This window comes from Candoia aspera, chromosome 1 (genome assembly GCF_035149785.1).
Source record: "Candoia aspera isolate rCanAsp1 chromosome 1, rCanAsp1.hap2, whole genome shotgun sequence".
Classification (NCBI taxonomy): domain Eukaryota; kingdom Metazoa; phylum Chordata; class Lepidosauria; order Squamata; family Boidae; genus Candoia; species Candoia aspera.
In genome coordinates, this window is record NC_086153.1 from 98,147,755 (window position 1) to 98,173,956 (window position 26,202).

A 26,202-nucleotide genomic window follows, 5' to 3' on the forward strand; every position below is an offset into this window, starting at 1 on the left:
TGGAGGTGCAGAATAGATTTAAGGGACTGGACTTAGTAGATAGGGTCCCGGAAGAACTCTGGACAGAAGTTCGCGACATTGTTCAGGAGGCGGCAACAAAATACATCCCAAAGAAAGAGAAAACCAAGAAGGCAAGATGGCTGTCTGCTGAGACACTAGAAGTAGCCCAAGAAAGAAGGAAAGCAAAAGGCAACCCTGATAGGGGGAGATATGCCCAATTAAATGCAAATTTCCAGAGGTTAGCCAGAAGAGATAAGTAATTATTTTTAAACAAGCAATGCACAGAAGTGGAAGAAGACAATAGAATAGGAAGGACAAGAGACCTCTTCCAGAAAATTAGAAACATCAGAGGTAAATTCCAGGCAAAAATGGGTATGATCAAAAACAAAGATGGCAAGGACCTAACAGAAGCAGAAGAGATCAAGAAAAGGTGGCAAGAATATACAGAAGACCTGTATAGGAAGGATAACAATATCAGGGATAGCTTTGACGGTGTGGTCAGTGAGCTAGAGCCAGACATCCTGAAGAGTGAGGTTGAGTGGGCCTTAAGAAGCATTGTTAATAACAAGGCAGCAGGAGATGACGGCATCCCAGCTGAACTGTTCAAAATTTCGCAAGATGGTGCTGTCAAGGTAATGCACGCTATATGCCAGCAAATTTGGAAAACACAAGAATGGCCATCAGACTGGAAAAAATCAACTTATATCCCCATACCAAAAAAGGGAAACACTAAAGAATGTTCAAACTATCGAACAGTGGCACTCATCTCACATGCCAGTAAGGTAATGCTCAAGATCCTGCAAGGTAGAATTCAGCAATTCATGGAGCGAGAATTGCCAGATGTACAAGCTGGGTTTAGAAAAGGCAGAGGAACTAGGGACCAAATTGCCAATATCCAATGGATAATGGAAAAAGCCAGGGAGTTTCAGAAAAACATCTATTTCTGTTTGATTGACTATTCTAAAGCCTTTGACTGTGTGGACCATAACAAATTGTGGCAAGTTCTTAGCGGTATGGGGATACCAAGTCATCTTGTATGCCTCCTGAAGAATCTGTATAACGACCAAGTAGCAACAGTAAGAACAGACCATGGAACAACGGACTGGTTTAAGATTGGGAAAGGAGTACGGCAGGGCTGTATACTCTCTCCCTACCTATTCAACTTGTACGCAGAACACATCATGCGACATGCTGGGCTTGAGGAATCCAAGTCTGGAGTTAAAATCGCTGGAAGAAACATTAACAATCTCAGATATGCAGATGATACCACTTTGATGGCTGAAAGCGAAGAGGAACTGAGGAGCCTTAGGATGAAGGTGAAAGAAGAAAGTGCAAAAGCTGGCTTGCAGCTAAACCTCAAAAAAAACCAAGATTATGGCAACCAGCTTGATTGATAACTGGCAAATAGAGGGAGAAAATGTAGAAGCAGTGAAAGACTTTGTATTTCTAGGTGCGAAGATTACTGCGGATGCTGACTGCAGTCAGGAAATCAGAAGACGCTTAATCCTTGGGAGAAGAGCAATGACAAATCTCGATAAAATAGTTAAGAGCAGAGACATCACACTGACAACAAAGGCCCGCATAGTTAAAGCAATGGTGTTCCCCGTAGTAACATATGGCTGCGAGAGCTGGACCATAAGGAAGGCTGAGAGAAGGAAGATCGATGCTTTTGAACTGTGGTGTTGGAGGAAAATTCTGAGAGTGCCTTGGACTGCAAGAAGATCAAACCAGTCCATCCTCCAGGAAATAAAGCCAGACTGCTCACTTGAGGGAATGATATTAAAGGCAAAACTGAAATACTTTGGCCACATAATGAGAAGACAGGACACCCTGGAGAAGATGCTGATGCTGGGGAGAGTGGAGGGCAAAAGAAAGAGGGGCCGACCAAGGGCAGGATGGATGGATGATATTCTAGAGGTGACGGACTCATCCCTGGGGGAGCTGGGGGTGTTGACGACCGACAGGAAGCTCTGGCATGGGCTGGTCCATGAAGTCACGAAGAGTCGGAAGCAACTAAACAAATAAACAACAACATGACATATTCCAATCAGAATAATAAATTGCCCAGAAAAACATAAGTACAATTATCCAAAATTGAATTCTGGTTAAAAAAAAAAAAGTTGCCAGCTAAGTAAGAGAAAAAGAAAAAGAAACTCCATCTTGGACTGTTTCAATACATTTAACAGCAATATAAGTTACAGATATCAGCAACTAAAGATTTTCACAGCTTGGAAATAAGTATTATCACCTCTTAATGTCTGTATGTGAACTTGTACTGAAAGACATAGTTAAGAAGCCGCCTGAAAAAATGGTAACTATGTTTCATTCCCTTGTATCTTTGATAGTTGCTGCAAAGTGAAGTGGTTGTCCAAGCATAGTCACTTGGAGACAGCCAGGAGCAGCCTCTGAAGCAGCCATGGGATTCCGGAAAAAGACACGGCTGCTTTAATTATTCAAAAAGAGGTGCTTTAGATGTTCTCCCATGCATTCCTAAGCAACCTGTCTGAACGATTTGCGTAGTCCTTATAATTATAGTCTGCAGATCATGAAAATAAATATATAACAGTCCCCAAATGATCTCATAACAGTTAGTAGCCCACAAAGTTTTATTATTTACTTTCCACTAATGTGCCCCCTCACATAATTTGGGGACCCCCCCAAAAAAACCATCAGTAATTCTTTGAATCTCCCTTCCCTCTAGAAAATAAACAGCAGACCTCTATCTCGAACTGACATGTAAAGGAAGGCACTGGAACTGAAATGGATCGTTCCTGCCTCCATGGTTCATCTTGAGGGTGCTTCACTATGACAAAATAGATTTTTACAACTCTCTTAAGATCTACATCTCCCTACTAGCATAATCATTTAGCACTGGAAAGTACAAGGTGAACCACAGTGGGATTTTTAAGAGAAAGTAATTTCACATATACACTGGAGTCTCTGCTGATAATCACTAACTGACAAATATCTCAGTGGAAACACTGAAGTTAACACACAGCCCCTACTAAAAAGGCAAATTCTAAACTAGATTAATAAGCAAAGGAATCAAAAATAAAACTAGCCACATGAAAACACCTCTATACGGACCTGTTTGGTAACCACAGCCAGAATATTGTAGACATTCAACAAGGTTAGTGTTGAGTAGCCAAAGATGTGGGAGAGGACAGAGAAAATAAACCATGATAACAAAAGAGCACAGTTTGGGAGGCTTCTAACTTTTTTTTAAGTAATCCTGTATGGGTCATGCTATGATAGAGGTATGTAAAATTATGATATATATATTTCCACACCATCATATTCATTCATTCATTCATTCATATATACATACATACATACATACATACATTCTCTCATAATTGGAAGCCAAGGTGATACAATCAAACTTATTGATATGGGACCAAGGACAGGAAAGCTCTGAATTTATTAGCATAAGATATCATAGTGGTTAGCAACTTGCACAGCGTAAAAAGCTCTCTAAAATAATGTGATTATTTCTTGGAACATAAGACTATTAGCTGTTCCTGGGGTTGTGAAGATCTGTGTTCTGTTTCTGTGAGGCTTTGAAGCACCTTTCTTCTTTTTGCCAAGGCAGAATAGCAGCTTCGCCCTGTAACAGCTTCCACGCATGGGCAGTGTTTACATGGATGCCTTATTAAAGGAGAGAAGGCAGTCTGGCCCACCTCAACTCTCTGCCAAGACAGAGTGATGTTTCTCCATGAGGTGGAAAGTCCACCCAGCCAGATCATATACAGACTCCCTGATAGCTAATCAATACTATCACTACTAGATTGGAATAAATTCCAGTCCAGATAATCCCATTCACTTTCAAAATTGCACCAACACAACCTTAACTCATTATTGTCTTAGCACAGGCCATTTGACCAATGCCAATGTTCTTACGGCTGAACCAAATTAGACTTTACTGTAATTTACAGATTGTGCAAATTGTGCTTTTCTTCCATAGATAGAGGGCCACCATTTTTCACTGGCTTAACGTTTATATATTGTTCGTAATTTCTTTTTTAACCTTAAACTGAACGGATCAATCCTTTAAGTTTTCCCAGCAATTACACAATTATAGAAAATGTCTAGTTTGTTTTGCTGGATGTATTCTTCGGCCTACAGCAATGCTTCAATTCCAGGCGGTTTTGGATGATACTGATTATTTGGACTTAGTCTACTTATTACAGCGTTACTGAAATTATTTGGATTAACTAGTGGATAACCTTTACTAGTAAGTAGGGACAGGGAGTGTAACCATACCAATTACCTTATTGTCTTGACAATTTTCAGTAATATCAGCCATGCATTGAGTTAGACCATTTGCCAACGCTGAATTTTTGAAACACAATGTCTTAGCAGCTTTTGACCTTTTTGGACTGACTGGTCCACAAGGGGATCAGTAATTTATCCCTTGGGCCCTGATCTTTGGACAATATAAATATCCCAGCTTGACCTCTGGGCTTTTAAAGAGCCACATAAAACTTGAAGAAATCTGGAAATCTTACAAATATATGTACACAATATACACTTCTACCTCTAGTTTCCATCTGCTAGTTCTAGGATGGTAGTGAATCATAAATAGATATTTGGCAGAAACTCCAGCTAAATACAAACTTAAAACACTGATCTCAGTGGAGCTTCACAACATTTTGGGGGTAAGGTTAACCTTACTCTAAAGAATCAGGTCCACACAATAGGGTTTCTGAGTCCAATGTTTTCTATATGTACATGTAGATGACCTCAGTGGCTTGAAGTTTCTCTATTTAAGAAAGATTTGCCAACTGTAATCTTTTAAATTTATTTTCTTTCACAATAAGCAACATTACACAGAGCCCAGAAAAGAAGAAAGAAACAGTAAGTCAAGGAAATAAAAAGCCTAAGAAACATGAACAATAACTAAAACCAGTTTACACCAACATCATTCACCATAGTTCTCCATACCTATCTAGTCTAACAAACTATCTTCACTTCTACTATGTCCATGCACCATTTCATACATTGCCTTTTATTCTTTAGCTTCTCCCCTCTTTTTTTGAAAATCTGATTCACTCCCTTCAATCGTGGCTTTCTCAGTCTTCCCCTCCCTTTCAACCCATTTACTTTTTCTTCTTGTATTTGGCAATTTGCAATTCAATTCCCATTCACTCTGTGTGACCAAACCATCCTGACGTACTATTCTTGTGCTGGTCACTTAATTTTTAATGCAATTCCCATTCCTTCAGCACCCATTGATTCTTGGCTCCATCCCTTCTTGTTTTACTAAACTCACAGTGGTAATCTCTACCTTCTTTTGACAATTTTTTATACAGCCTCTTCCTGAAAATGCCTTTATTTTACTTTATTAATTTATAGGCCAACTATCTCCTAAATGACTCTGGGCAGCTTACTAGTAAAAACCAATATATGAAAAATAGTGTGGAGCAGAAAAGCAAAGTAACAAAACAAAAACAAAACAGATCAAACCAAACCAAAAGGGTCTTGACAGTCACCCTGTGTCCAAGACCTGGGAGAACCACCAGGTCTTCAATAATTTCCTGAATGACATAAGGGTGGGAGTCACATAAATCTCAGGGTGGGAATAGGAGAGATCATTCCAGATGGCAGAAATTGGAACAGCGTAGATGCATTCCTGGGTCCCACAAGATGACACTTTTTAATTGATAGGACCCAGAGTATACCCACTCTGCTAGACCAAATCGGATGGGCATGCACAACTGGGGATAAAGTGGTCTCTCAGGTAACCAGGCTGCATGCAATGAAGGGCTTTAAAGGTGCCGAGACAACCTGTGACTCATTAGGGCATTGTTTCAGAAATATTTCCTTACCTAAACAGAGGAACAGAATGACCACAGGTGGATTGCTATTGGTTTGTTTTGAAAATTGAAGAAGAAAACATCAATTTATTAAAGAAGAAAGATGCATAGCATGAGAACCAAAGGATGGAACCAAAGGATGTCATTTGGAAGAGACAGTTTTATTGTGTAATGTTCTTCCTGAACTTGTTTGCAATAGGTTCATCACTGCTGTATAAATTGAGTCCATTAGGTAGAGGTTGCAAATTACCTATCCTGACCTTTCCCTTCATACAGCAGAAATTGGTGATTTCTCCAGAAAGGCATGACAGTGAGGGCAGACTTTGGCCATTGCACCAACATCATCAGAAATATTATGCCATGCGAGTTGTGCATTTCCCCTTGCTCTTTCTCTGTTGAGGTCTTGCCATCAAAGGTGGGTATTGTTGTGTTGAGGAACTCTCTCTCGCAGTAATTACTGTTTGCCTCGTATTCTAGAGTCGATCTTCTCTTTCCTCCTCCGTCTCTTCTTGTGTCCTCATTCTGTGACTTTCCTTGTCATTCTGGAGATGGGCAGCCCTTTCATCCTCCCTCTGTTCATATCGTTTGCTATGTGTTCTTTGTCTCAGATCCTGGAGACGTGCATTTCTCTGCTCCTTAGTCTCTCCTTCTCTCATGGTATTTGTCCTGACAACAATACCCACCTTTGATGGCAAGACCTCAACAGAGAAAGAGCAAGGGGAAATGGTCCTGGAGTCGTGCAGCCCTGGCCTCATCTGATTCTTGTTCTCTCCTCCTCCTTTGCACTTCCTGACATTGGATGTCTTCTGTTGACCATGACATCCCTCTTCTCTTTCCATGCAACATAATTAGGCTGATGATATTTTTATTTTTTTTTAAATTGAATTGAATTGAATTTTTTAATTTTTTTTTGCCACAATGTTGTATCGGGCCATTATCACCTCAGAAGAGTTCAGACTTTCTGCCAGGTTACTTTGCCAAATTTCAGTCCCTGAGGTATATGGTGCCATCAGTCACGTCAGAAGAGTTCACACTTCCTACCAGCTCCTCCACTGACTTGTGGGAAGCTGGCAGGGAGCATTGGAAATGAAGATCAGATGACTGTGGGTGACTGCAGCAGCGTAGCCGCACTGAAGTCGCCACAACTTTTCCAAATTTCAATCCCATGAGATTTTGGACACATTCTTTAAGTTAGCCCATTTGAGGTACATAGATTCAAAAATTATTGCCTTATGATGCATCATTTCGCCCAACTGAAGGTTACAGACAGACAAACAGGAGTGTTTTAGTAGTATATAGACAACGAGCACCCTTAATTGCACCTAGAAGCCAACTGGCAACCAGAGCAGCTCGTGAAGCATCAGAGTCACTTGCACATAACACAGTACCCCCATCACTGCCCATGCTGCCCCATTCTAGACAGCTGAGGCACACACTATTTAAATCAGCACAAAAAGACATGCATGTTCATGCATTAACAAAAATAAAGTATGTAAAATGAACAAACATACTGTAAAAGACAATTATTCCTTATTTTACCCTGTCAAGGAAAGAGAAACCTAAAACCTTTTGATCTAATCAATTTATGTATCTATGAGCAATCTATGTCTTGACACCATGTTGTACATTAAAAAAGTAAGTATAATCTTGATAAACAATTTGCATGTAAACTTGAGAATGTCTGAACTCCTTTAAATTCCAAGTACTTCTTTGTCTTTGAACTATTTTTATTTCTTATGTTTCATTTTATAATCTGTCTTGTCAAGACTAAGTTTCTAACCAACTGAGCATGAACTGAATACATAGCAAGAATAGTTAGTGGAAAGAAAGCAGAGATGATCTCATCCAGTTCCCTTGCTACCTCTAGGTATGCTGATTTCATACCAGCTCTATCAATCAAGTGTCAATTTGCAGCTCTTCTTTTTCCCTTAATGAATTTTTAACAGCAAGAAAAAAAAAAGGCAAAACATGCAGTGGGAAAACATGGAAGTGGAAGATTTTAACTTCTTGACCTGCCCCCCCACTACAATTCCACATGTATGGTATAATTATTGCATCATAAACACTTAGTCTGAAAGTACTCATAGACTGTCTCATATAATCCACAAACAGGGACAAAGTAAATATTATATTTTTAACTCTTTCCAAGAAGGCTGCCCTTTGTCAGCCCAGAAACCACACAAACACTCACCAGGGAAACACAATAATTTATAGCTGTCCGATAAAGGCATCAATCTCTGTTTCTGAAGATGCCTGTCTTATACACACTTTTCATTTCTTAGTGCATGCTGAAAAAAATGTAAAGTCTGAAGCAATTTTAAGTTTTCTTCAACCTCTCCAGGATCATTAACAAAAAATATTAATCATCACTGCAATACAATACACACTCACACGCATCAGTCTCTTGCACAGATCAATCACAGGGAAATGATTCAGTAAACACTGAAAAGTGGCCTGTGAGGATGGAAATGTTTCTCAACAGTAATCAATATTTTGGAATATTCGTGACCAAGGATATAAAGCTATCCAATTGTCGCCATTTCCCACTTAAAACTGAAGCAGAGCTTTCTTCTCTTTTTTTTAGAATGGATCAATGCCCTATGACACTAAGTTTTGCTTAGCAGAGCCCAAGAGAACTAACGTAATGAAAGCTTATGTCATGAACTCAAGAATTAGGGAACCTTTACTCGTGGTCAGCCCTAAATTCTACTTCATAAACCTTGAAACAGGGAAAACATACACCTTTATGCCATGTCCCATTTCAGTTCAAGTGAACTTTGACACATTTTAAATTAATCAGTGGTTATGTGCAGATAGGTCCTTCCATGTTGGTCCCAGAAGACAAGGAAACCAAACCCAGTAATACTGGATGTCGGGGACAAACAAGGAAATAGAGCATTTTGATAGCACTCTCTCCTTTCCCAGAAACGTCTGGTTACAATGCACTGACTCATCCTTTGCCTTGATCCCATATTCAAGACCTAAATACTTACCTTTTTGGTTACGTGAAATTAAAAAAAGACAGAAAAGGAAGACTTGAAATAGTTACGACTAATACATGTTACTGATAGATGTTCCAGGTTCTCCAAACAGCTTAATACAAAAGCAACTATTGATAACTTTGAGACAGGGCTTTTCCCCTCTTCTAAGAAACTGCACATAAATAAGCAAAATAGACACTTATCTGAAGAACAGGATTTAGAGGCACTTCCATCCCACCACACACAACTGTGGGTTGATCGATTCCCTGAAACACACCTATGTAGACTGTGCAGCTGTAATTGCCCATTCTCTTCTTGCATACTGCCTTTTTAACCACCTTTCCTCATGGGAAAATAAAGCTTCTTAAATGGCATCTTACCAAGTATTAGAAAATTTCCACCTCTTCTCAAGGTTAATTGTTTTTCTCACTCATTTCTACTAGAATCTATACAGAAGGAAGTTCAAATCACTCACTCCCATGTAAATAGGCATAGAATTGCAATTTTAGGAAACTATTTGACAACCTGTTCCCCCTAATTCATTCAATCATGGCATCTTCATAAACTCTGCTTGGCTAATTGGAACTGCATCTCTGGAACATCTTTTCACTTGCCAGTCAGGGTGTTCAGCAAAACTCTAGCTGGAATCTCCCACACACAAGGTCAGAGACTGAGACTGATTTGCTAGTTATCTCCTTTGCAATCTGCAGTCAGTGCAATTTCATCATCCCAATAAAATTACATAGTTCAATTATTTGAGCTTTTACCACCTACTTAAAAGGAACACCCTGCTTAATCCCTCAGCACTGCCTCTCACTTGATAATCTGAAACCCACTTTATAATCACGATCACAAAGCATTCACCCGTTTTAATTAAGAAGAACCAATTCCAAGTCTCTGCTTTAAGCCTCCCCGAAGATAAGTTAACTTTTCACCCCTCACTGCAAAGCGACAGTGCCAATTAACCGAATTCCAACTCCCTTTCAAAAATCATTCCGCTTTAGAAAGATCCTCGATCTCTCCGAGTTCGTGGGCCTTCGGTAGAAAAGGGGTCTCACTTTTTAACACGTTAGCGATCCTTCCCACAGGAGGAACACAGCCCACTCCGTCCTACGAGACTCGTTCCCAAGTTAAGAGCACAGAACCGGAACCTCAAACAAACCTACCCCGTCCCCACGTGAAATTCAGTCAGCAAGGACCTACAGTGCTGCAACACTTCGAATATCTTCCGTTTTCTGCTTCCTCGCATTTTCACATCACCCTGAGCCCCCACCCCTCTTTTGTACTTTCTTTTCTAAGGGTAGCATTCGGAACGGAGGGAGGGGATCAGGACAGACAATTAAAAGGAACGGAGGAGGAAGCCAGCTACTCGCTTACCAGTTGCATGCCACAGATGAAGATCAGCGTGCACCTGCCGCTGCAGTAACCCATGGTTTCCCCGAGCCCTCGCGGTAGCCCCGCAGTCCCACGCAGAGCCCAGCCGTATCCAATCAGATGGTGGGAGAGGCTAAGCGAGCCTGGGCAGGATTCGAGGGGCTCCTACCTGCCGCCGCCATTGCGTCCCGGGAAGGGGCGAACATCAGGATCGCGTTAGCAGCAGTCGCCGCGCCAGCAATCGCCTCGGGCGCCCTCCCGCCCCTTGTGCAAAGCGGCGCGAGCGGAAACGGTGTCCCGGCATCCAGCAAGAGCGGCGGCGGCTCCCAAAGGCATCCGACGGCCTTTGCAAGTTTGTTCCCCAGCTGGGCTCAGCTCTTGATCCATCCAGCCATTCGGGCGGGCGGGGGGAGAAGAAGCAAGCGAGCTCAGCTGATTTCTGTAGCCTGACTCTGTCTCTCTCACGCCCCGCCAAGCAGCATCCCTCCTTGTTTTGTTTTGCCTTCAGACAGCAGCAGCAGCAAAGCCTCTTCTCAGCGCTCGGTCGGGGCTCCTCTATGCCTCAGTCCCTCCATTCAATGGCAGCGCGGTTATTCCCAATGCAGCACAGCAACAGAAGGAGGAGGAGGAGGAGGAGAAGGGAGCTGGCTGCTGCTCTGAAGCATGACAAGCGCTGCCTCTCAATGTTTGCAAGGCAACGGCGGCCGCCGCCGCTCCCTGCTCAGCCCAGTTTGGAGCACGCGGGGCGGCGGGGAGGGAGGATGGGGGCGAGAAGGAAAAGGTGGGTACAGGAGGAGGACCTCCCAATCCCCTCACGACTTTAGCTCTGCCCTAGACTTCGAGGACATCTTCCCTGCCACACGCAAGCCCAACCTCTCGCCTCGCTTCCCTCTTTTTCTTTCTTTCCCTAAATGGCCCCTCGGCGTCGCGTCCACCCCCGCCTGCGTCGCGGAGGAACCCGCGAAGTTGAAAGACTGTCACGGTGCTTTTGAACAGGACTGCACACAAGAACCTCGGGGGAGGGGGAGACGAGAGAGAAAGGGGGGGGGGGTCGCCCCGGACAGCGACTGCTTTGGCTGGGCCGCTGCTACAGCAGCAGCCAGGGGAAATAAGGGGCGGCCTCGGTTGGCGGAAGGGTGGGTCCCCAGGCGCCGACACCTGCTTGCTCTCCGGGGGCACGCCGGGGGGGCTTGCTCGCTCCGCTTCTGCCGCCTTCCCCCCAACTAAGGAAACAGGGTGGGGGCTGTCTCTGGAAGAGGACGCTGACTCCGGCGAGCAGCGCGGCCCTCTCTACTGCCGCCTGCTGGGCCTTTGTAGCAGAAGCAAGCTCAGGTAAAGGCAGGCAGGCAGGCGTGCACTGCACCGAATGAGGCCCCCGTAGCTCGGGGGCCGCCAGGGCGCTCACCTCCTTGATTAGCGACCCCCTCACCCCATGATACAACGAAAGAGGGAAGAGGTTGCTAGCGTGGCTGCTTGCTTTTTATATTGCGCTTCCCATCCACGCCGCTCGGTTTCTTTACCCGTTCGGTATCGACTGCAAGGAAAAACAACTGGTATCTTTTCTTGCATTCCTGTTTGAAAGGTCCCGTTGTCACGCAGCTGCTAAAGAGGCGTAGGATTCCTGCCCGGGGAGAATGCGCACCTCATTCTTAAAAAAGCAAACCATCGGCTTTGATGGAAAAAAGCCTGTTTTTTTTTTAAGAGTTGCGTTCAAGCGTTGTTGAAGACTTGAATGTTAAAGTAAAAATGTGTTGCAGCAAATTATGGAGTTTAAATAAAAAACACTCTTCAAACTTAAAGTCTTCCATTGCAGCTTACTCCGAAAGCTTACTTCTGACTACATCAATAACCTTCAAGTACTTTTCTTGGCAAAAGTACAGAAGTGGTTTACCACTGCCTCCTTCCAGGATGTAGGGCTAAAGCTGTGGATTTCTTAGTGGTCTCCCATCCAATATGAAATTTAATGCAGTATGCCTGTTACTGACAAACAGCATCATAGGGAGTGCTCATGATTTGCTTGTGGATTTCCTATAAGCACCTTCTTTGGGTTTCTGTGTTCACCTTGTAGTGTGAAGATAGTTTTATTTTATTGGAGTTTATTGGAGTCATGTGTTCTGGGACTCTCACTAATTTTCCACAGGCAGAAAAAAATTGAAAACTCCTACTCCAGATCTTTTTAAAAAAAATTATATTTCCTATATATCCCATACAGAATAGTGTTGGTGACAAACAATGGATGTTGTAGTTCAGAAATCTAGGAAAGCCAATTGGAACAGTCATATCTAAACCGGTCATTCTCAAGTGGTGATATGGATACTAGAAGTGGGATTTAGATGCAGCCTGGGTGGGACACAGGTTGAGGCATTAAAACTTAACTGAATATTCTATTGAGTTATCCTCCATACCAGTTTTTATCAACCTTGGCCACTTGGACTTCAATTCCCAGAACTCTCCAGCCAGCTGAGGAATTCTGGGAATTGAAGTCCACACATCTTCAAGTGCCCAAGGTTGAGAAGCACTGCTCTATACCATGACAGGCAGACAGAGCTAATTTCTTTCATTATTAGCAGATTCTAGAGCTAGCCCCACAGACTGTGCATTGTTTATTAAGAGATCAGTCCGATGAAATCTCTATGAAAGTTATGAAAGTCTGTACCACCGCTATTGGTCTTAGAAGATGTTGTTTGATCTAAGTATAGTCAAGGATAGATTCTGACACACATACTGGATTATGAAGTCCTTGTTAAAAATTTGTCTTTTTTCAAATGGCCTTTTCATGTAGTTTTGTTTTGTTTTATTTATTTATTTATTTATTTATGCATGCATGCATGCATGCATGCATGCCACTGCCCATCTCCCCCCAAAAGGGGGGACTCTGGGCGGTTTACAACAAAGATAAAAACATTAAAATGCTCTAATAAATATAAATACAGATATGAGATAGACATAAATACAGTATAAAATCCAGATGACGGTAGCAGTTGGAATATCATTCATGTGTATCTAAAGGGGCCATTTAAGGCACTAACCATCTCCAGGTGTTATTACTTCCCTTCCTGCCCCAAGCAAGGTGGCAGAACCAAGTCTTCAATTGTTTTTCGAAGGCTACAACAGATGGAATCTGTCTTATCTCTGGAGGAAGAGTGTTCCAGAGGGCGGGTGCCACTGCAGAGAAGGCCCGCTTCCTGGACCCTGCCAGATGGAATTATCTTATAGACGGGGTCCATAACATGCCCTCTCTGCATGATTGGGTGGGACAGGTTGATGCAATGGGGATGAGACAGTCCCTTAGGTAGCCTGGACCCATGCCATGAAGGGCTTTAAAGGTAATAACCAACACTTGAATTGCACCCGGAAGCAGACTGGTACCCAATGCAGCTCACGAAGCAGCAGTGTAACGTGCTGATCTAAGGACACCAAGAATTGCCCACACAGCTGCATTTTGGACCAGCTGTAGCTTCTGGATACTCTTCAAGGGTAGCCCCACGTAGAGCGTGTTGCAGTAGTCTATATGGGAGATGACCAGGGCATGAGTGACCAGGGCCTCCCAGTCCAGGAAAGGGCATAACTGGTGCACAACATGAAGCTGCGCAAAGGCCGTCCTGGCCACAACTGCTACCTGCTCTTCAATCAGGAGTCGTGAGTCCAGGAGAACCCCCAGATTATGCACCGGGTCTGTCTGGACCCCATCCAGAACCAAAGGATGTTAAATTCTCAGATACCGAGGAGCCCCCCACCCACAGCCACTCCATCTTACCAGGATTCAGCTGAAACAGGTTGTTCCCCATCCAGACCCCCACAGCCCACAGGCACTGGGATAGGACGGTCACAGCATCACTTACTTCACCCGGGATGGAGATGTATAATTGAATATCATCAGGATATTGATGATACCTCATCCTGTGATGACGGATGATCTCACCCAGCAGTTTCATGTAGATATTGAAATGGAGCGGAGAGAGTACTGAGCCCTGCGGCACCCCACAAAGGAGGGGCCGTGGGCCAGATCTCTCAGTCCCTATCACCACCGATTGGGACTGGCCCTGGAGGAAGGAGGTGAACCAGCGTATAACTACACTGCCCACCCCCAGCTCCCTGAGCCGACCCAAAAGGATACCATGGTCGATGGTATCGAAAGCTGCTGAGAGGTCAAGAAAAGCAAAGATGGATGCACTGCCTCCTGCTCCTGCCAGAGATCATCCATAAGAGCTACCAATGCCATTTCCATTCCATATCTGGGCCTGAAACCTGGCTGGAAGGGGTCCAGATAATCTGTTTCATCCAGAATCCTCTGGAGCTGTAATGCCACCACTTTCTCAACCACCTTCCCCAAAAAGGGGAGGTGGGAGACTGGACAAAAATTGTCCAAAACAATAGGGTCCAGCAATGTTTTTTTGAGGAGGGGGTGCACCAGCACCTCTTTAAAGGCTTCCGGAAACACCGCCTCTCTCAAAGATGCACTTACCATCACTTGGACCCAACCTCCTGCACTGCTTTCATTAGCCAGGAGGGGTATGGGTCTAGCTGGCAGGTGTTTCAAGTCTGGAGGATCCTGTCCACTTCCTTGGGTCCAACAGGTCAAACTGCTTCCAAATAACAAGGTAAGTCCGTTCCCACGGCATCTCCACAGACCATGCCTCATGCTTGGAGTCCAACTTAGAACGGATCTGAGTGATGTTATCCTGCAGATGCTCAGAAAACTCAGCATAGCCCTGAAGATAGGTCACCGGGCCCCACTTCCCCCGAAGGGATTGAGTGACCTTAAACAGGGTTGCTGGGTGATATTCAGCAGATGCAACAACAGCGGAGAAATATTGATGTTTTGCCACTCTTCCCACCACAAGGTAGGCCTTAACAGCAGCTCTAGCTTGTGTTCAGTCAAATTTAGTCTTTGTCTTCCTCCAGCGGCGCTCTAGGTGTCTCTTAATCCTCTTCAAAACCCTCAACTCCTCCGTAAACCACGGGGAGTGCCGGGTTTGATGGGACAAGAGAGGTCGCACAGGTGCGATCCTGTCCAAGGCCCCGGCTGCCTCCCTATTCCAGGCAGCAGCCAGGGCCTCCCCTGGATGCTGCAGGAGGTATAACCCCCAACATCCTCTGAAACTCTACTGGGTCCATCAGTTGCTGGGGGTGGACCAATCAAATGCTTCCCTGCGGAGGGGGGCAGCATAGGAGACTCCCAGGGACACCAGGGCGTGATCTGACCATGAGGGGGACAGCTGTAACTCTTTCCTCAGGTCACATTGCCACCTGTCTGACAAGAAAACCAAGTCCGGTGTGAGGCCACTGTCTCGAGTTGGGTCCCGAATAGTCTGGGAAAGGCCCATGGCCACCATGGTGGCCATCAACTCCTGAGCTACTTCCAAGGCATGCCCCAGGGACAGCAGGTTGAAGTCCCCCAGAACCATAAGCCTGGGGAACTCCACTGCCAACCCTGAGACGGCCTCTAGCAGCTCTGGCAGGGAGGTTGCCATGCAGCAGGGAGGCTGGTACAGCAGCAACACTCCCAACTGTACTCAGGAACCCAAGTGACAAGATTTGGAGCTGGACGCAAGGCTGTGCTCAGCAGGAACAGCAAGGAGAGGCACTACTGGAGTGACTTGTGCAGAAGATGGTTCCGTGGTGGTAGAAGACGCTGGTGCTGGTTCCACTCTGGCTACAGGCAAGGCTTCCAATGCAGGTAATGGTTCCTCCTCAAATGCTGTGAGCTCAAAGGATCGGTTGTCTCCAGCAGCTTGCTCCTCACATGCCTGCCTTATAAAGCAATCCCTTCCGCGCTTTTTCTCTCCTGCAGCCAATCGAGCTGCCTTCTGAGTTGCGCGCTTCTCAGCTCTCCTGTCTGGAGCACTGATTGGAGAATTCAAACCCCCTTTCGGAGTTTGTCCAATCCGCATTTGCAAATTCTCCCACTTTGCTGAGTCACTTCCTGGTTCAGCTTCTCCAAATCTTTCCTGGTGAGTTTCCTTTTCCCCTTCTGACTCCATATAAGTTTCGTTTTCAGAGTCAGAAACGGGCTCAAACCTCATAGTAGATCAGTAGATCAATGTAAGATACTAGGTTTTGTTATATATACAGAATACATTAAATGTTTAGGATTAAAGATACCAAAAATACTTCCAAATATGTGGAAATTAATATGTCAAATGTCATAAATAAGATCTCTATGGATATTACAGGTAGTCCTCATTTACCAACCATTCGTTCAGCAACCATTCAAAGTTATGACGACACTGAAAAAGGAGATTTATGACCAATCCTTGAAGTTCTGGCCATCGCAGCACCCCTGCAGTCAAGCAATCATGATTTGGGTGCTTGGCAACCAGCTCGCACTTAGGACAGTTGCAGTGTCCTATGGTCACGTAATCACAATTTGAGACCTTCCTTCCCACAAGCAAAGTCAATGGGGAAGCTGGCAGGGAAGGTTGCAAGTCACTCACCCTTCCCTGCCTGCGTGACATTTTCATTTTTTAATATGGACCAGACACATTAACTTGAGATGCTATCATTTTTTTAAAATTGAATCTGTTTCTGAAATAGAACTGTTCAAAATTAAGTCAGAAATTGAAAATATCTTTAAAGCTGAGCTTACTGATATTTTTGACTTATGGAATAAAGGCTTTCAATACCCAATAACTGAACATCAGTAAGTTTTTAAAAAGTTTGCTTGTTTGGATTTGAGTGTCCTGTTCAGACTATGAGGCAGCCAGACAGAATTATTATCAAAACTCTTTATTTAAAACAACTATTTACAGTAATAAAGTCCTGGTGAATAATAAGGCAAAGCAATTCCAATCAAGACCACCCAGGCAATGACAGATGAACAGGTAAGGCTGCAGGATCAGACTGTGACTGAACAGCAAGGCAGAATTTGGCTAACTCTCTGATCGAAGGTGTCAGGCTTGGTGAAGGTAGAGTGCATGGCAAGGCAGAAACTGAAGGCAAAGTTCTGTGAGCTGGCACGCAGATAGGGCCGGACTGACACATGGAGGCTAGGCAAGATTGAACTGAAACCTCTGGGCAAGGCTTGGCTCTGGAGGTTAAGCTGGGCTGGGCTGGACTGGATATTCTAGGCAAGGCTGAGAACTGGAAACAAGGCTATACTGGACTGGAGATCCCAGGCAAGGTTGATAGCTGGAAGCCAGGCTGGACTGGACTGGAGATCCTAGGCAAGGCTGTGGGCTTGGAAGCAAGACTGGACTGGACTGGAGATCCTAGACAAGGCTGAGGCTTGGAGGCAAGACTGGACTGGACTGGAGATCCTAGGCAAGGCTGAGAGCTGGAAGCAAGGCTGGGTGCACACCTGGAGTGCTTTGAAATGCGGCGATGAGGTCTGGAGCTAAATGCGAGGCTGTGCTCGGCAAGGACAGCAGGAGGAGGATCCTCTGAAGCAGCTTGTGCAGAAGGCAATTCTTTGGAGGTAGAAGACGCTGGCGCTGATTCCACTCTGGCTACAGGTGAGACCTCTGATGCAGGGAAGGACTCTTCCACAACAGCTGTGAGCTCAAAGGATCGGTTGTCTCCTGCAGCTTGCTCTTCGTGCGTCTGCCTTTTATGCCGATCCTTTCTGTGCCTTTTCCCTCCAGCAGCCAATCGAGCTGCCTTCTGATTTGTGTGCTTCTCAGCTGTCCTGTCTTGCGCACTGATTGGAGAGTTCAAATCCCCCACCAGAGCTTATCCAATCTCCGTTTGCCATTTCTCCCGCTCTGCTGAGTCACTTCCTGGTTCAGCTTCTTCAACCCTCTCCTGATCAGTTTCTTTTCCCCCCTCTGACTCTGGATAAGTTTTGTTTTCAGAGTCAGACACAGGCTGAAACCTCACATTGAGTTTGAAATTAATCCATCAAAAGTTTTTATTCTAAGTCTATTAGACTCCTCAAAAATGTATCAATAAAAATATATAGATTTTCTCTGTTGATGGTGTAAGAAATTTGAGGGTACATTAACTCATGTGATTTAGTCATGTTCAGTTTTGGGTTTTTTTTGGAAACATTGTAATATACATAGGTAGATGTTATACATGGTAAATGTTTCCAAGTTAAATATGTCAATGTTATTTTTAATTATATTCCAAAATTATGAGATATGACCATTTTTGAGGAGTATTGGTTGCGTTGGGTGTGAGGAAGAGTCAAAAGAATTAAAATCAGAGATGGGAAAAGTGCTGTTACCCTAGATATCAAAGACTGGATTCAAGAACTGAGAAATTTATCCATTTTTTAAAAAGGCTATCCTCAAAAAAATGACACATTTTGTTTCTCTTGGCATAGGTTTCATGATATTTTATAAGAAGAGATATTTTTATACCCAATTTGATACATTGTTATGAAATGATGAAATGAATTTGTGATACTTAGAAGATTTATATTAATTTAGTATGTTGGAGTTTTTTAGGGGCTTTTTTCCTGTTTATTTGCTGGCTTGTTATTTGCCTGTTTTTCTTTGTTTTGGTATTACGATTTCATAACTAATTAATTTGTTGGATATTATTGTTTTTCTTTTAATTTGTTTTCTCTGTATTGTTCTTTTAAAAATTGCAGCATTTTTAAAATCACTCTCTGCTTCAGGGTATATTACAGCTGGAGTGACCCTCTCACCCTATGGTAGCCCTGATCATCAAGAGCTAGATTGTTATTAATGTAAGAGATACAATATAATTCAAGATATACAACATTGTTCTGTCTCCAAACACTGTGCAATTATTGTTCCCATCTGTGATGTTGATTGGATTACAAGGCATAGTTTATGTACAACTGACTTTACAGTTAATGCACTAATATACAACTGAATAAGTTATCTGATTTCCTTGTGAAAAATGAATCCATAGAATAACTATAATATTGGTAGTGTATTGTATGAACCAGATGATGAATAACATAAAGGGGTGCATTTTATTAACAATCTTTCCATTCTGTTTAGCATTTCCCATCAAAATATTACCCATGAAGTTTCATAGTATTTTCTGTAATAGTAACCAGAAAAAATATTAGGTTTGTTAGACTTCCACACAATAAATAAAACAGGTTAGAACTCAAAAATGTTGAAGCTGTTGATTGTTCATTAAGGACACTCTAAATTCTGATTCTTTTTTAAGAATAAGAATGATCAGAAAGGTAGCAACTAAATCTAGAGCTAACTGTATTTATTAAGATCAGCTCAGACATCACAATGCATGCTTTGCAAGATCTGCCATTTCCTATTTGCATCGTAACATCACACACAAGTATTTAAGGGGCATAATTCGCATTGTCACATCAAAGTGCACATTTTATCACTTGACCCCTCTTCTAGTGTGGAAGCCCATGCCTTCTCTTCAAGCATTAAGCCAACCCAATTCTGCTTAACCTTCAGAGTGAGGCAGATGTTGGCATCTGCTGAGATGATCATAAGGTAACTGAGGCATAATTATCCTTTCATATGTCAAAATGTTCAAAATAATCTGTCTTTTGTGCTGTTTTAATATACTGTATCTACTGATGCATTCCACAGCAGGTTCTATAGGTGGGTTTGTAGGGACTGAGTTATAAGCAAAGACTGTATGTGATTATTGGATATGTGTGCACCTTACAAAGCATTGTCATTAAAGCTGAGCTTTAATTTAATTTCCAGGATGCTTGCAATATGAGTGAATGACTATATGTGTTATGTCTTAGATAAAAACAACTTTTAAAAATGGAATTTCATTTTAAAGCAATTAAATAAAATTAGAGAAAAACACAAAATCTAAATGGGTTTTGCTCATTTTCTTTAACCACTTTTGTCAGGCAATAACTTTCAAATAATCATATTCCTCAACATAGGCTGCTTACAAATATTTCAGTTCAGGTTAAAAAGGGTAAACTCAACATGGGGATAGCTGACTGTGATCTACGCCTCCCTTGTACTGATTTCTCAAGCTTCTTCCCTTCACACATTCTTTGCAAACTTATATTTTTCACAGAGACAGTATCAGCTCAAAGTGAATGTATTTCAGGCAATAGTAGCATTAGGTATGATAAACTGCAGCATTTCTTTCATGCAGCTATTTTTATAAAAAACAGGAGAGTAGCAGTTTTGTATAGCAACATAAATAACCAAGAATGTGTCCTTTTTCACTAACGTCACTTCTGTAAATTTGTCCACCTGGTCCCCAGCATAATACAGACATTTGATTTTGCATCAGTTTTAGTACAAATTTTAATATTCTGGTAATGTATTGCATGAAGTATCCAGTTTGGAAGGACATACCATCTTGTCAATTTCTCTTTCACCTGGAAGGTTTCTGTTGGGCTGCAAAGCTTCTTTTGGGTTCCAGGGAAACCTCTGGAGTAACATGAAGATGGTATTGGGCAACTGGAAAAAATGCTTCCCATAAGAACCTCCTCATGATGCATTCATGAAAAAGACATTCTGTATTGAACTCATATGTAGGTGTTAATAAAAGAAGTGTTTAGAGGGAAAATGATTGAAATATCATGTGAAAATAAAGGTAAAATTTATGTCATTAGCAACTCTGTTTACATATCTTCTGCTACATCACTGTTCAGTTATGCATTCATGTATTGTTACTGCCTGTAAACCCTATTGCTACTGCAAAGACTGTGTCAAACACTTTTTTCCTTGTCCTGAAGGATTTCAAGGCTTGATTGCCCAAATGACAGTTTACTTACTTCACTGTCACATACTTTTGTGAAATGCCATAACAAGTTGATTACAGGGTTCACATCTTGCATAGTGACAAAATCATCTGTCATATAATAGTCTGATGTCTTGAAACCATTTAACTAAGTAACAGCTCCTAGTGGGAAAAAAATTGTATTCATTGCATTAAAACTGTTTTACAAGTGCCTTATGCTAGACTTTGTTTAACTAAATGTTAGGATGTTATTAAATGGGACTTTTTCACAAAATTGGTCATGAACGCAGAAATCCATAGAAGGGGAAGAAGATCTCTTTATAAGGATTACAACAGAAGTAACTTACTTATTGCTCTAGAAAAGTTTGCATAAATTCTAAAATATATTATTAACATATGCCACCAACTATTCTATGTTAACAAACTTGGTAGAAATCTTTAATTCCCTCCAGTGTCATTAACACTTCAATTACCTAGCCAATTATGTGTAAGATATATAGGTTTGTTGCTCTGTTCACTTAATTTCTATGGTAGGAACCAATAATTGGGTATGATGAAAACTAATTTCTAATCTTAGTAATACTCCAGATCCAAGCTTGACTACTATACTTGAGGCAAACTTATTTGAAAAGTTGCACACACCTCTCATTGCTCATGTCCTCCATGGCGAGGCGGGGTGTCATGAACCACAGTCTGAGGACCTTGCCCTGAGATGTTGCCCATTCATACTGATCAAACCAAACCGCTAAAAAAGTGGAATGAGATGCAGCTCAAATTAAACTATTTTAGTATGATCATTTTAATACACATAGATATATATAACTGAACAAAAATAGTTTGGGGTGGTTCTATTTTCCCTGTCATTTCATAATCAACCAAACATGATACAGTTTCCTCTTTCCATCCTCAGGATTTAATGTTCCCCAGTTTTCCTGATCCAAGCACTTTGTGAGACAAAATACTTGAAAGCTTTAGCATTTTGCTGTCAAAAATTGATGATCTATCATGATTCTCTAAGGGAAGTTAGCATCTTAAAAGGATGCCAGTGGATATATTATAAGCACTCTTCTGGATATAAAAGTCTGTCTATCCATAATTCTTGCCAATTAATAAAATGTATGAAACAGGAAAGTACATCATGGATTGAAGCACTGCCATTCCTAATTTTGATATTGCCAACTCTAAGTGTCCTTTGGTTAAATGGCTTAACCCATAGATTTTAAAAATAAAGTAAAAATAAAACCAATGCAATTTATGCAGATAAGTGGAAAGCAGAGCAGTATCTAGAATGCCAAATAATACCAGATGGCCCATCTTGCTCTTAACTAGCTTTTGGCTTTCTCCAGCATTCATCATGGCCACTTGGAATGCTACACCTATAACCTGGCAAAAGCTTTTAGTTTTCACAGATCAAGGGCCCATTTTCTAAGCAACAAGAAGTTTACATCTACTGGGGCCTGCAATCTGTGCCAGTTGGATCCCAACCTTCTGGCAGACTTGAGGATCTCAGCCCCAAATTGCCCAAGATTAAAAACAAAAAACCCAAACAAACTAATCTAGATTTATTCTAGATAAGGGAGATAAGATCTGTCATCTGTCATCTATTCTTCAAATATGTGGACTCAGACTCCTAGAATTTTCAGCAATGCCCATGCAAGCTGATGAATTCTTGAACTTAAAATCCTGACTTCTGGAGAAAACCCAGATTGGGAAAGGCTATATTAAAGCAAAACCTTACTGAAATGAGCAAACTCAAGCAATATCTCACCTCATGCACAAACTGACTTAGTGAATTTGGAGTAGCTGATTCCTATAGTATTAAGTATTTTGCAGAACGGTGTCCAGCTTTTCTGATACTCTGTTTATAGGCCTGTGGTTTGCCCATTACTGTCCTCCTGCATAACTTGGACCTTTTCACCTTGATATAGCCCCAGGAGTATCAGTTCCTTTTACGAAATACTTTGTAAATGGTTGCTGTCGTGCTCCTTAGAGCTCCAATCTCTGTTCAGTGTTCACTGAATTACTAGCAAGCAAAATAAGAGGCAACAAATCAGAGAGAGTACGTGTATAGATATTCCCATAATTTGCTAGGTATTTTTCTGATATTGCTATTATCCAAACCCAAGGACAAGCAGGCAGGAGCAGACTGTCATAGCCTGTTTTTTATGGTTTTGAGATATGTCTACTTTTTTCATATATTTAGTATATTTCATATATTTAGTATGTTGAATGAATTTTAAAGACTCTACAGCATACAAATTGGATGGATGGAAAGACAGAGAGAAGATAGGGCACTATCAAAATCTTAAAATCATCCTGAAAATTATGAAAAAAAAAACAGTTAAAATTCATCTCCTGCTTGGGAAATAAAAAAATAGTATTGCAAATAATTTATCTATTCACAGAGCATTTAAATTGCAAAAAAAAAAAAAAAGAATATTTTAATAATGTTCATATGTCTTCCCCAAGCTTTCTAAATAATGTGATGGCATAATTTTTAGTTATTTGTGGTCATTATTTTCCAATAAAACAGAACATTTTTCAGCTGCCATAGAAAACATCTTTTGTCATCTGTTGTCTTTAAAACCACTCTTTAGAACACATGTATCATTTGAACATGATGTAAAAATAAAAAGGAAGAAAGTGTTTCATCTTTCTAGTTTCAGAAAAGATGAGCACCTGCCCAACAGAATAACAAGCTTCCATTCTCAACTGATTATTAACAAGACCCTAGTTGTTTGAACTCAAAAGCAAACCCCAATGTGTTCAAAGGAGTTACATTCTAACTGAGAATGTTTTTAGGTCTAATTTTTCCCAAGTGGTCAACCCATAAGTGAGTTAGAATTCATAATGCATATGGGGGCTCAGGAAGAGCAATATTCCTTATCAAAAAAGCAAAATTGAACAACTTTCTGTACATAATACAGAATCACCTTTACTGAACTTTGTACAACTTCTCACAAACAGCCGAATCCCCAATTATTGCTGCCCTGCTTATTTCATTCTGCACAAGTTTTCTTCCTATTCTTTGGACTTGGAATCATTACCTTTATTTACAGCAGATTTTAACCTACTTTCATTAAATCTTATGGGATTTGTTTCTCACAAGGTGATGCTGCATTTTCCTGTATTCCATTTTAAATTCTCCTGACACTGGTCTAGATTGCCTGAACTAAGTTCATTTTCCCCTCAAAAGAATCTTCTGTGAGATAATAATATGTGGCCCACGGAGGACCAACCAGCTAGCCATTCTGGAAGTTGTAGATCCAAAACTTTTTTTTTAGCTTTATTTGTTTTGTAGATCCAAAACTTCTGAAGGGCATCAGTTTGGAGAAGGCTAATTGAAACCTTGGTACTCACTTGGGGAAATGAAATAGGCGACTGTAATCTTATGCATCTGATACTAAGAAAAGATATATATTATTCTAAGTAACTGAATCTCTTACCAACTAAATTTGCTAAATCTATTATTGGTGCTAAAGAAATGTATATAATTCTTTGAACTCCCTAATCTAGTGGATTTTTGTACAATTGGCCACTGAACATTTTACCTTAGAATTGCTGCCTTCGCTTTCCTAGGTAACAATTTATTTCTATCTCATTTTTATTAGGCAATTTCTTTACTTGAATGTAACCATGTTTCAAGCAAGTGCTGGAAACATATTGTTCCTGGTATCTTCCCATGATATTGCCTTCATTTCATCCCCAGCCCATGAGTGTGACAGAGTGGTCTTTAACTGTAGCAGTGTTGAAGCAGAAATTTTTTACTCTGACAATATCCAAAGATGCATGATGCCTAACATCTGTTAAACTTCATCGCCCAATATGTCAGAGATGAGATAGGCAGTGTTTCTCAACCTCAGCAACTTTAAGATGTGTGGACCTCAACTCCCAGAATTCCCCAGCCAGCATGCTGGCTAGGGAATTCTGGGAGTTGAAGTCCATGCATTTTAAAGTTGATAAGGTTGAGAAACACTGCAGTAGTGGCTGATGCAGGACATATTCTCCTCTCCATTCCCTGCCTCAATAAAACTGCTTTACAGAATGCAGATTGTCAACAATATTTATCCAGGAGCTGCATCTCAACTGCACAAATTTGGACCACTTCATGGCAATAACAAAAAAACCAAACTCTTTTCTGCCACCTGGTGGTTGATAAGTCTATAGGTTAATAGTCACTTTGGGGAAAAATGTATTCGGACCAGGAATATCTCACTGCTTAACATCTCACTCACAGACATCAAAACCCGAAGAACACTTACGCAGTGGCTGCATCTGGCAGCAGCAATCCAGGCAATCACTACATTGCAGTCAAGAAAGGCAAGCTTTTTATTGTCATCTAGTCATTGTTAGGTCGATAGAGTATCAGTTCTTTGGGGGGGGGGGGAAAGAAGAAAATGGAAGATGGGCACAGACCCTACAAGCACTGCTTCAGCAGACATTCTGTATGGTGATTGATGTTTTCCTGTGGTTGGTGACAGTTGGGTTATGACTATGGGAAGACACCAATCACTGACCTTACAGTATTGGGCAGTACAGCTATATGGACGGCAGCACAGCACAGTCCCATTCTGAATGTCCTGGAAGGGCACACAGTAGGGCTGCACAGTGTAGGGAAAGGAAGCCCTCTTGGCTCCAGGATGAGGGAAAAGCATGGAAGAAGGAGCTGTGTGGATGAGCCCTTTATGACTCCAATTTTAAAAAAAACCATTCAATCATGTCTGATTCTCATAGACTGCCTGGACAAGTCCTTGCAGTTTTCTTGACATATTTTTCAGAAGTGGTTTGCCATTGCTTCCTTCCCAGGGCTGAGAGAAAGTGACTGGCCCAAGGTCACCCAGCTGCATTTGTGCCTCAGGCAGGACTGGAACTCAGGGTCTCCCGATTTCTAGCCTGGTGCCTTAACTACTACACCAAGCTGGCTCTTGTGACTCCAATATGCTGCTGTTAATGCTGGTTTAAAAAACAAGGCACAAAAACCTTTACTCACATTATGACAGAATGTGGAGTAAGGGGAGGGAATAGCCTAAAGATTGTAGACGAAGTCCTGCAGCAGATCCACTCTATTCCTACTGTAATGCTGTGATTAGTGGATGTTTTCCTGTCAGGTAGTTATTTTATTTTTATTTTTCCCCAAACTTTATTTTAGAAGATTAGAAAATATAAACAGAGTACCAGAATACAAAACAATGAAATTAAAACTAAACAATCCAAGAAATAAAAGGAAAAGGAAAAGAACCCTTAGAGACCCTAACAGATTTTAACAAATTAGAATACTAAAAGGTTAGGATTAAGGTTGAAAATAAAGATCTCAAGTAAAATATAAAATCTATGCTATAAAGGGCACATTGTTCATTCTTTGATTATTTGAAAATAAAGCCTTTTGCTGAACTGTTAAGTTACACATTTCCAAAAACCAA

General features: G+C 41.7%; 1 protein-coding gene across 1 annotated transcript in view; it reads right to left on the reverse strand.

The window, feature by feature from the left end:
• NKAIN2 (sodium/potassium transporting ATPase interacting 2) overlaps positions 1-10,796 on the reverse strand; it is a 596,169-nt gene extending 585,373 nt beyond the window's left edge. The window contains exon 1 of the mRNA XM_063310512.1: positions 10,175-10,796. Within this exon, the coding sequence (XP_063166582.1) occupies positions 10,175-10,228 (54 nt within the window). The 5' untranslated portion in view covers positions 10,229-10,796. The remainder of the gene's footprint in view (positions 1-10,174) is intronic.
• Positions 10,797-26,202: the final 15,406 nt, after the last annotated feature.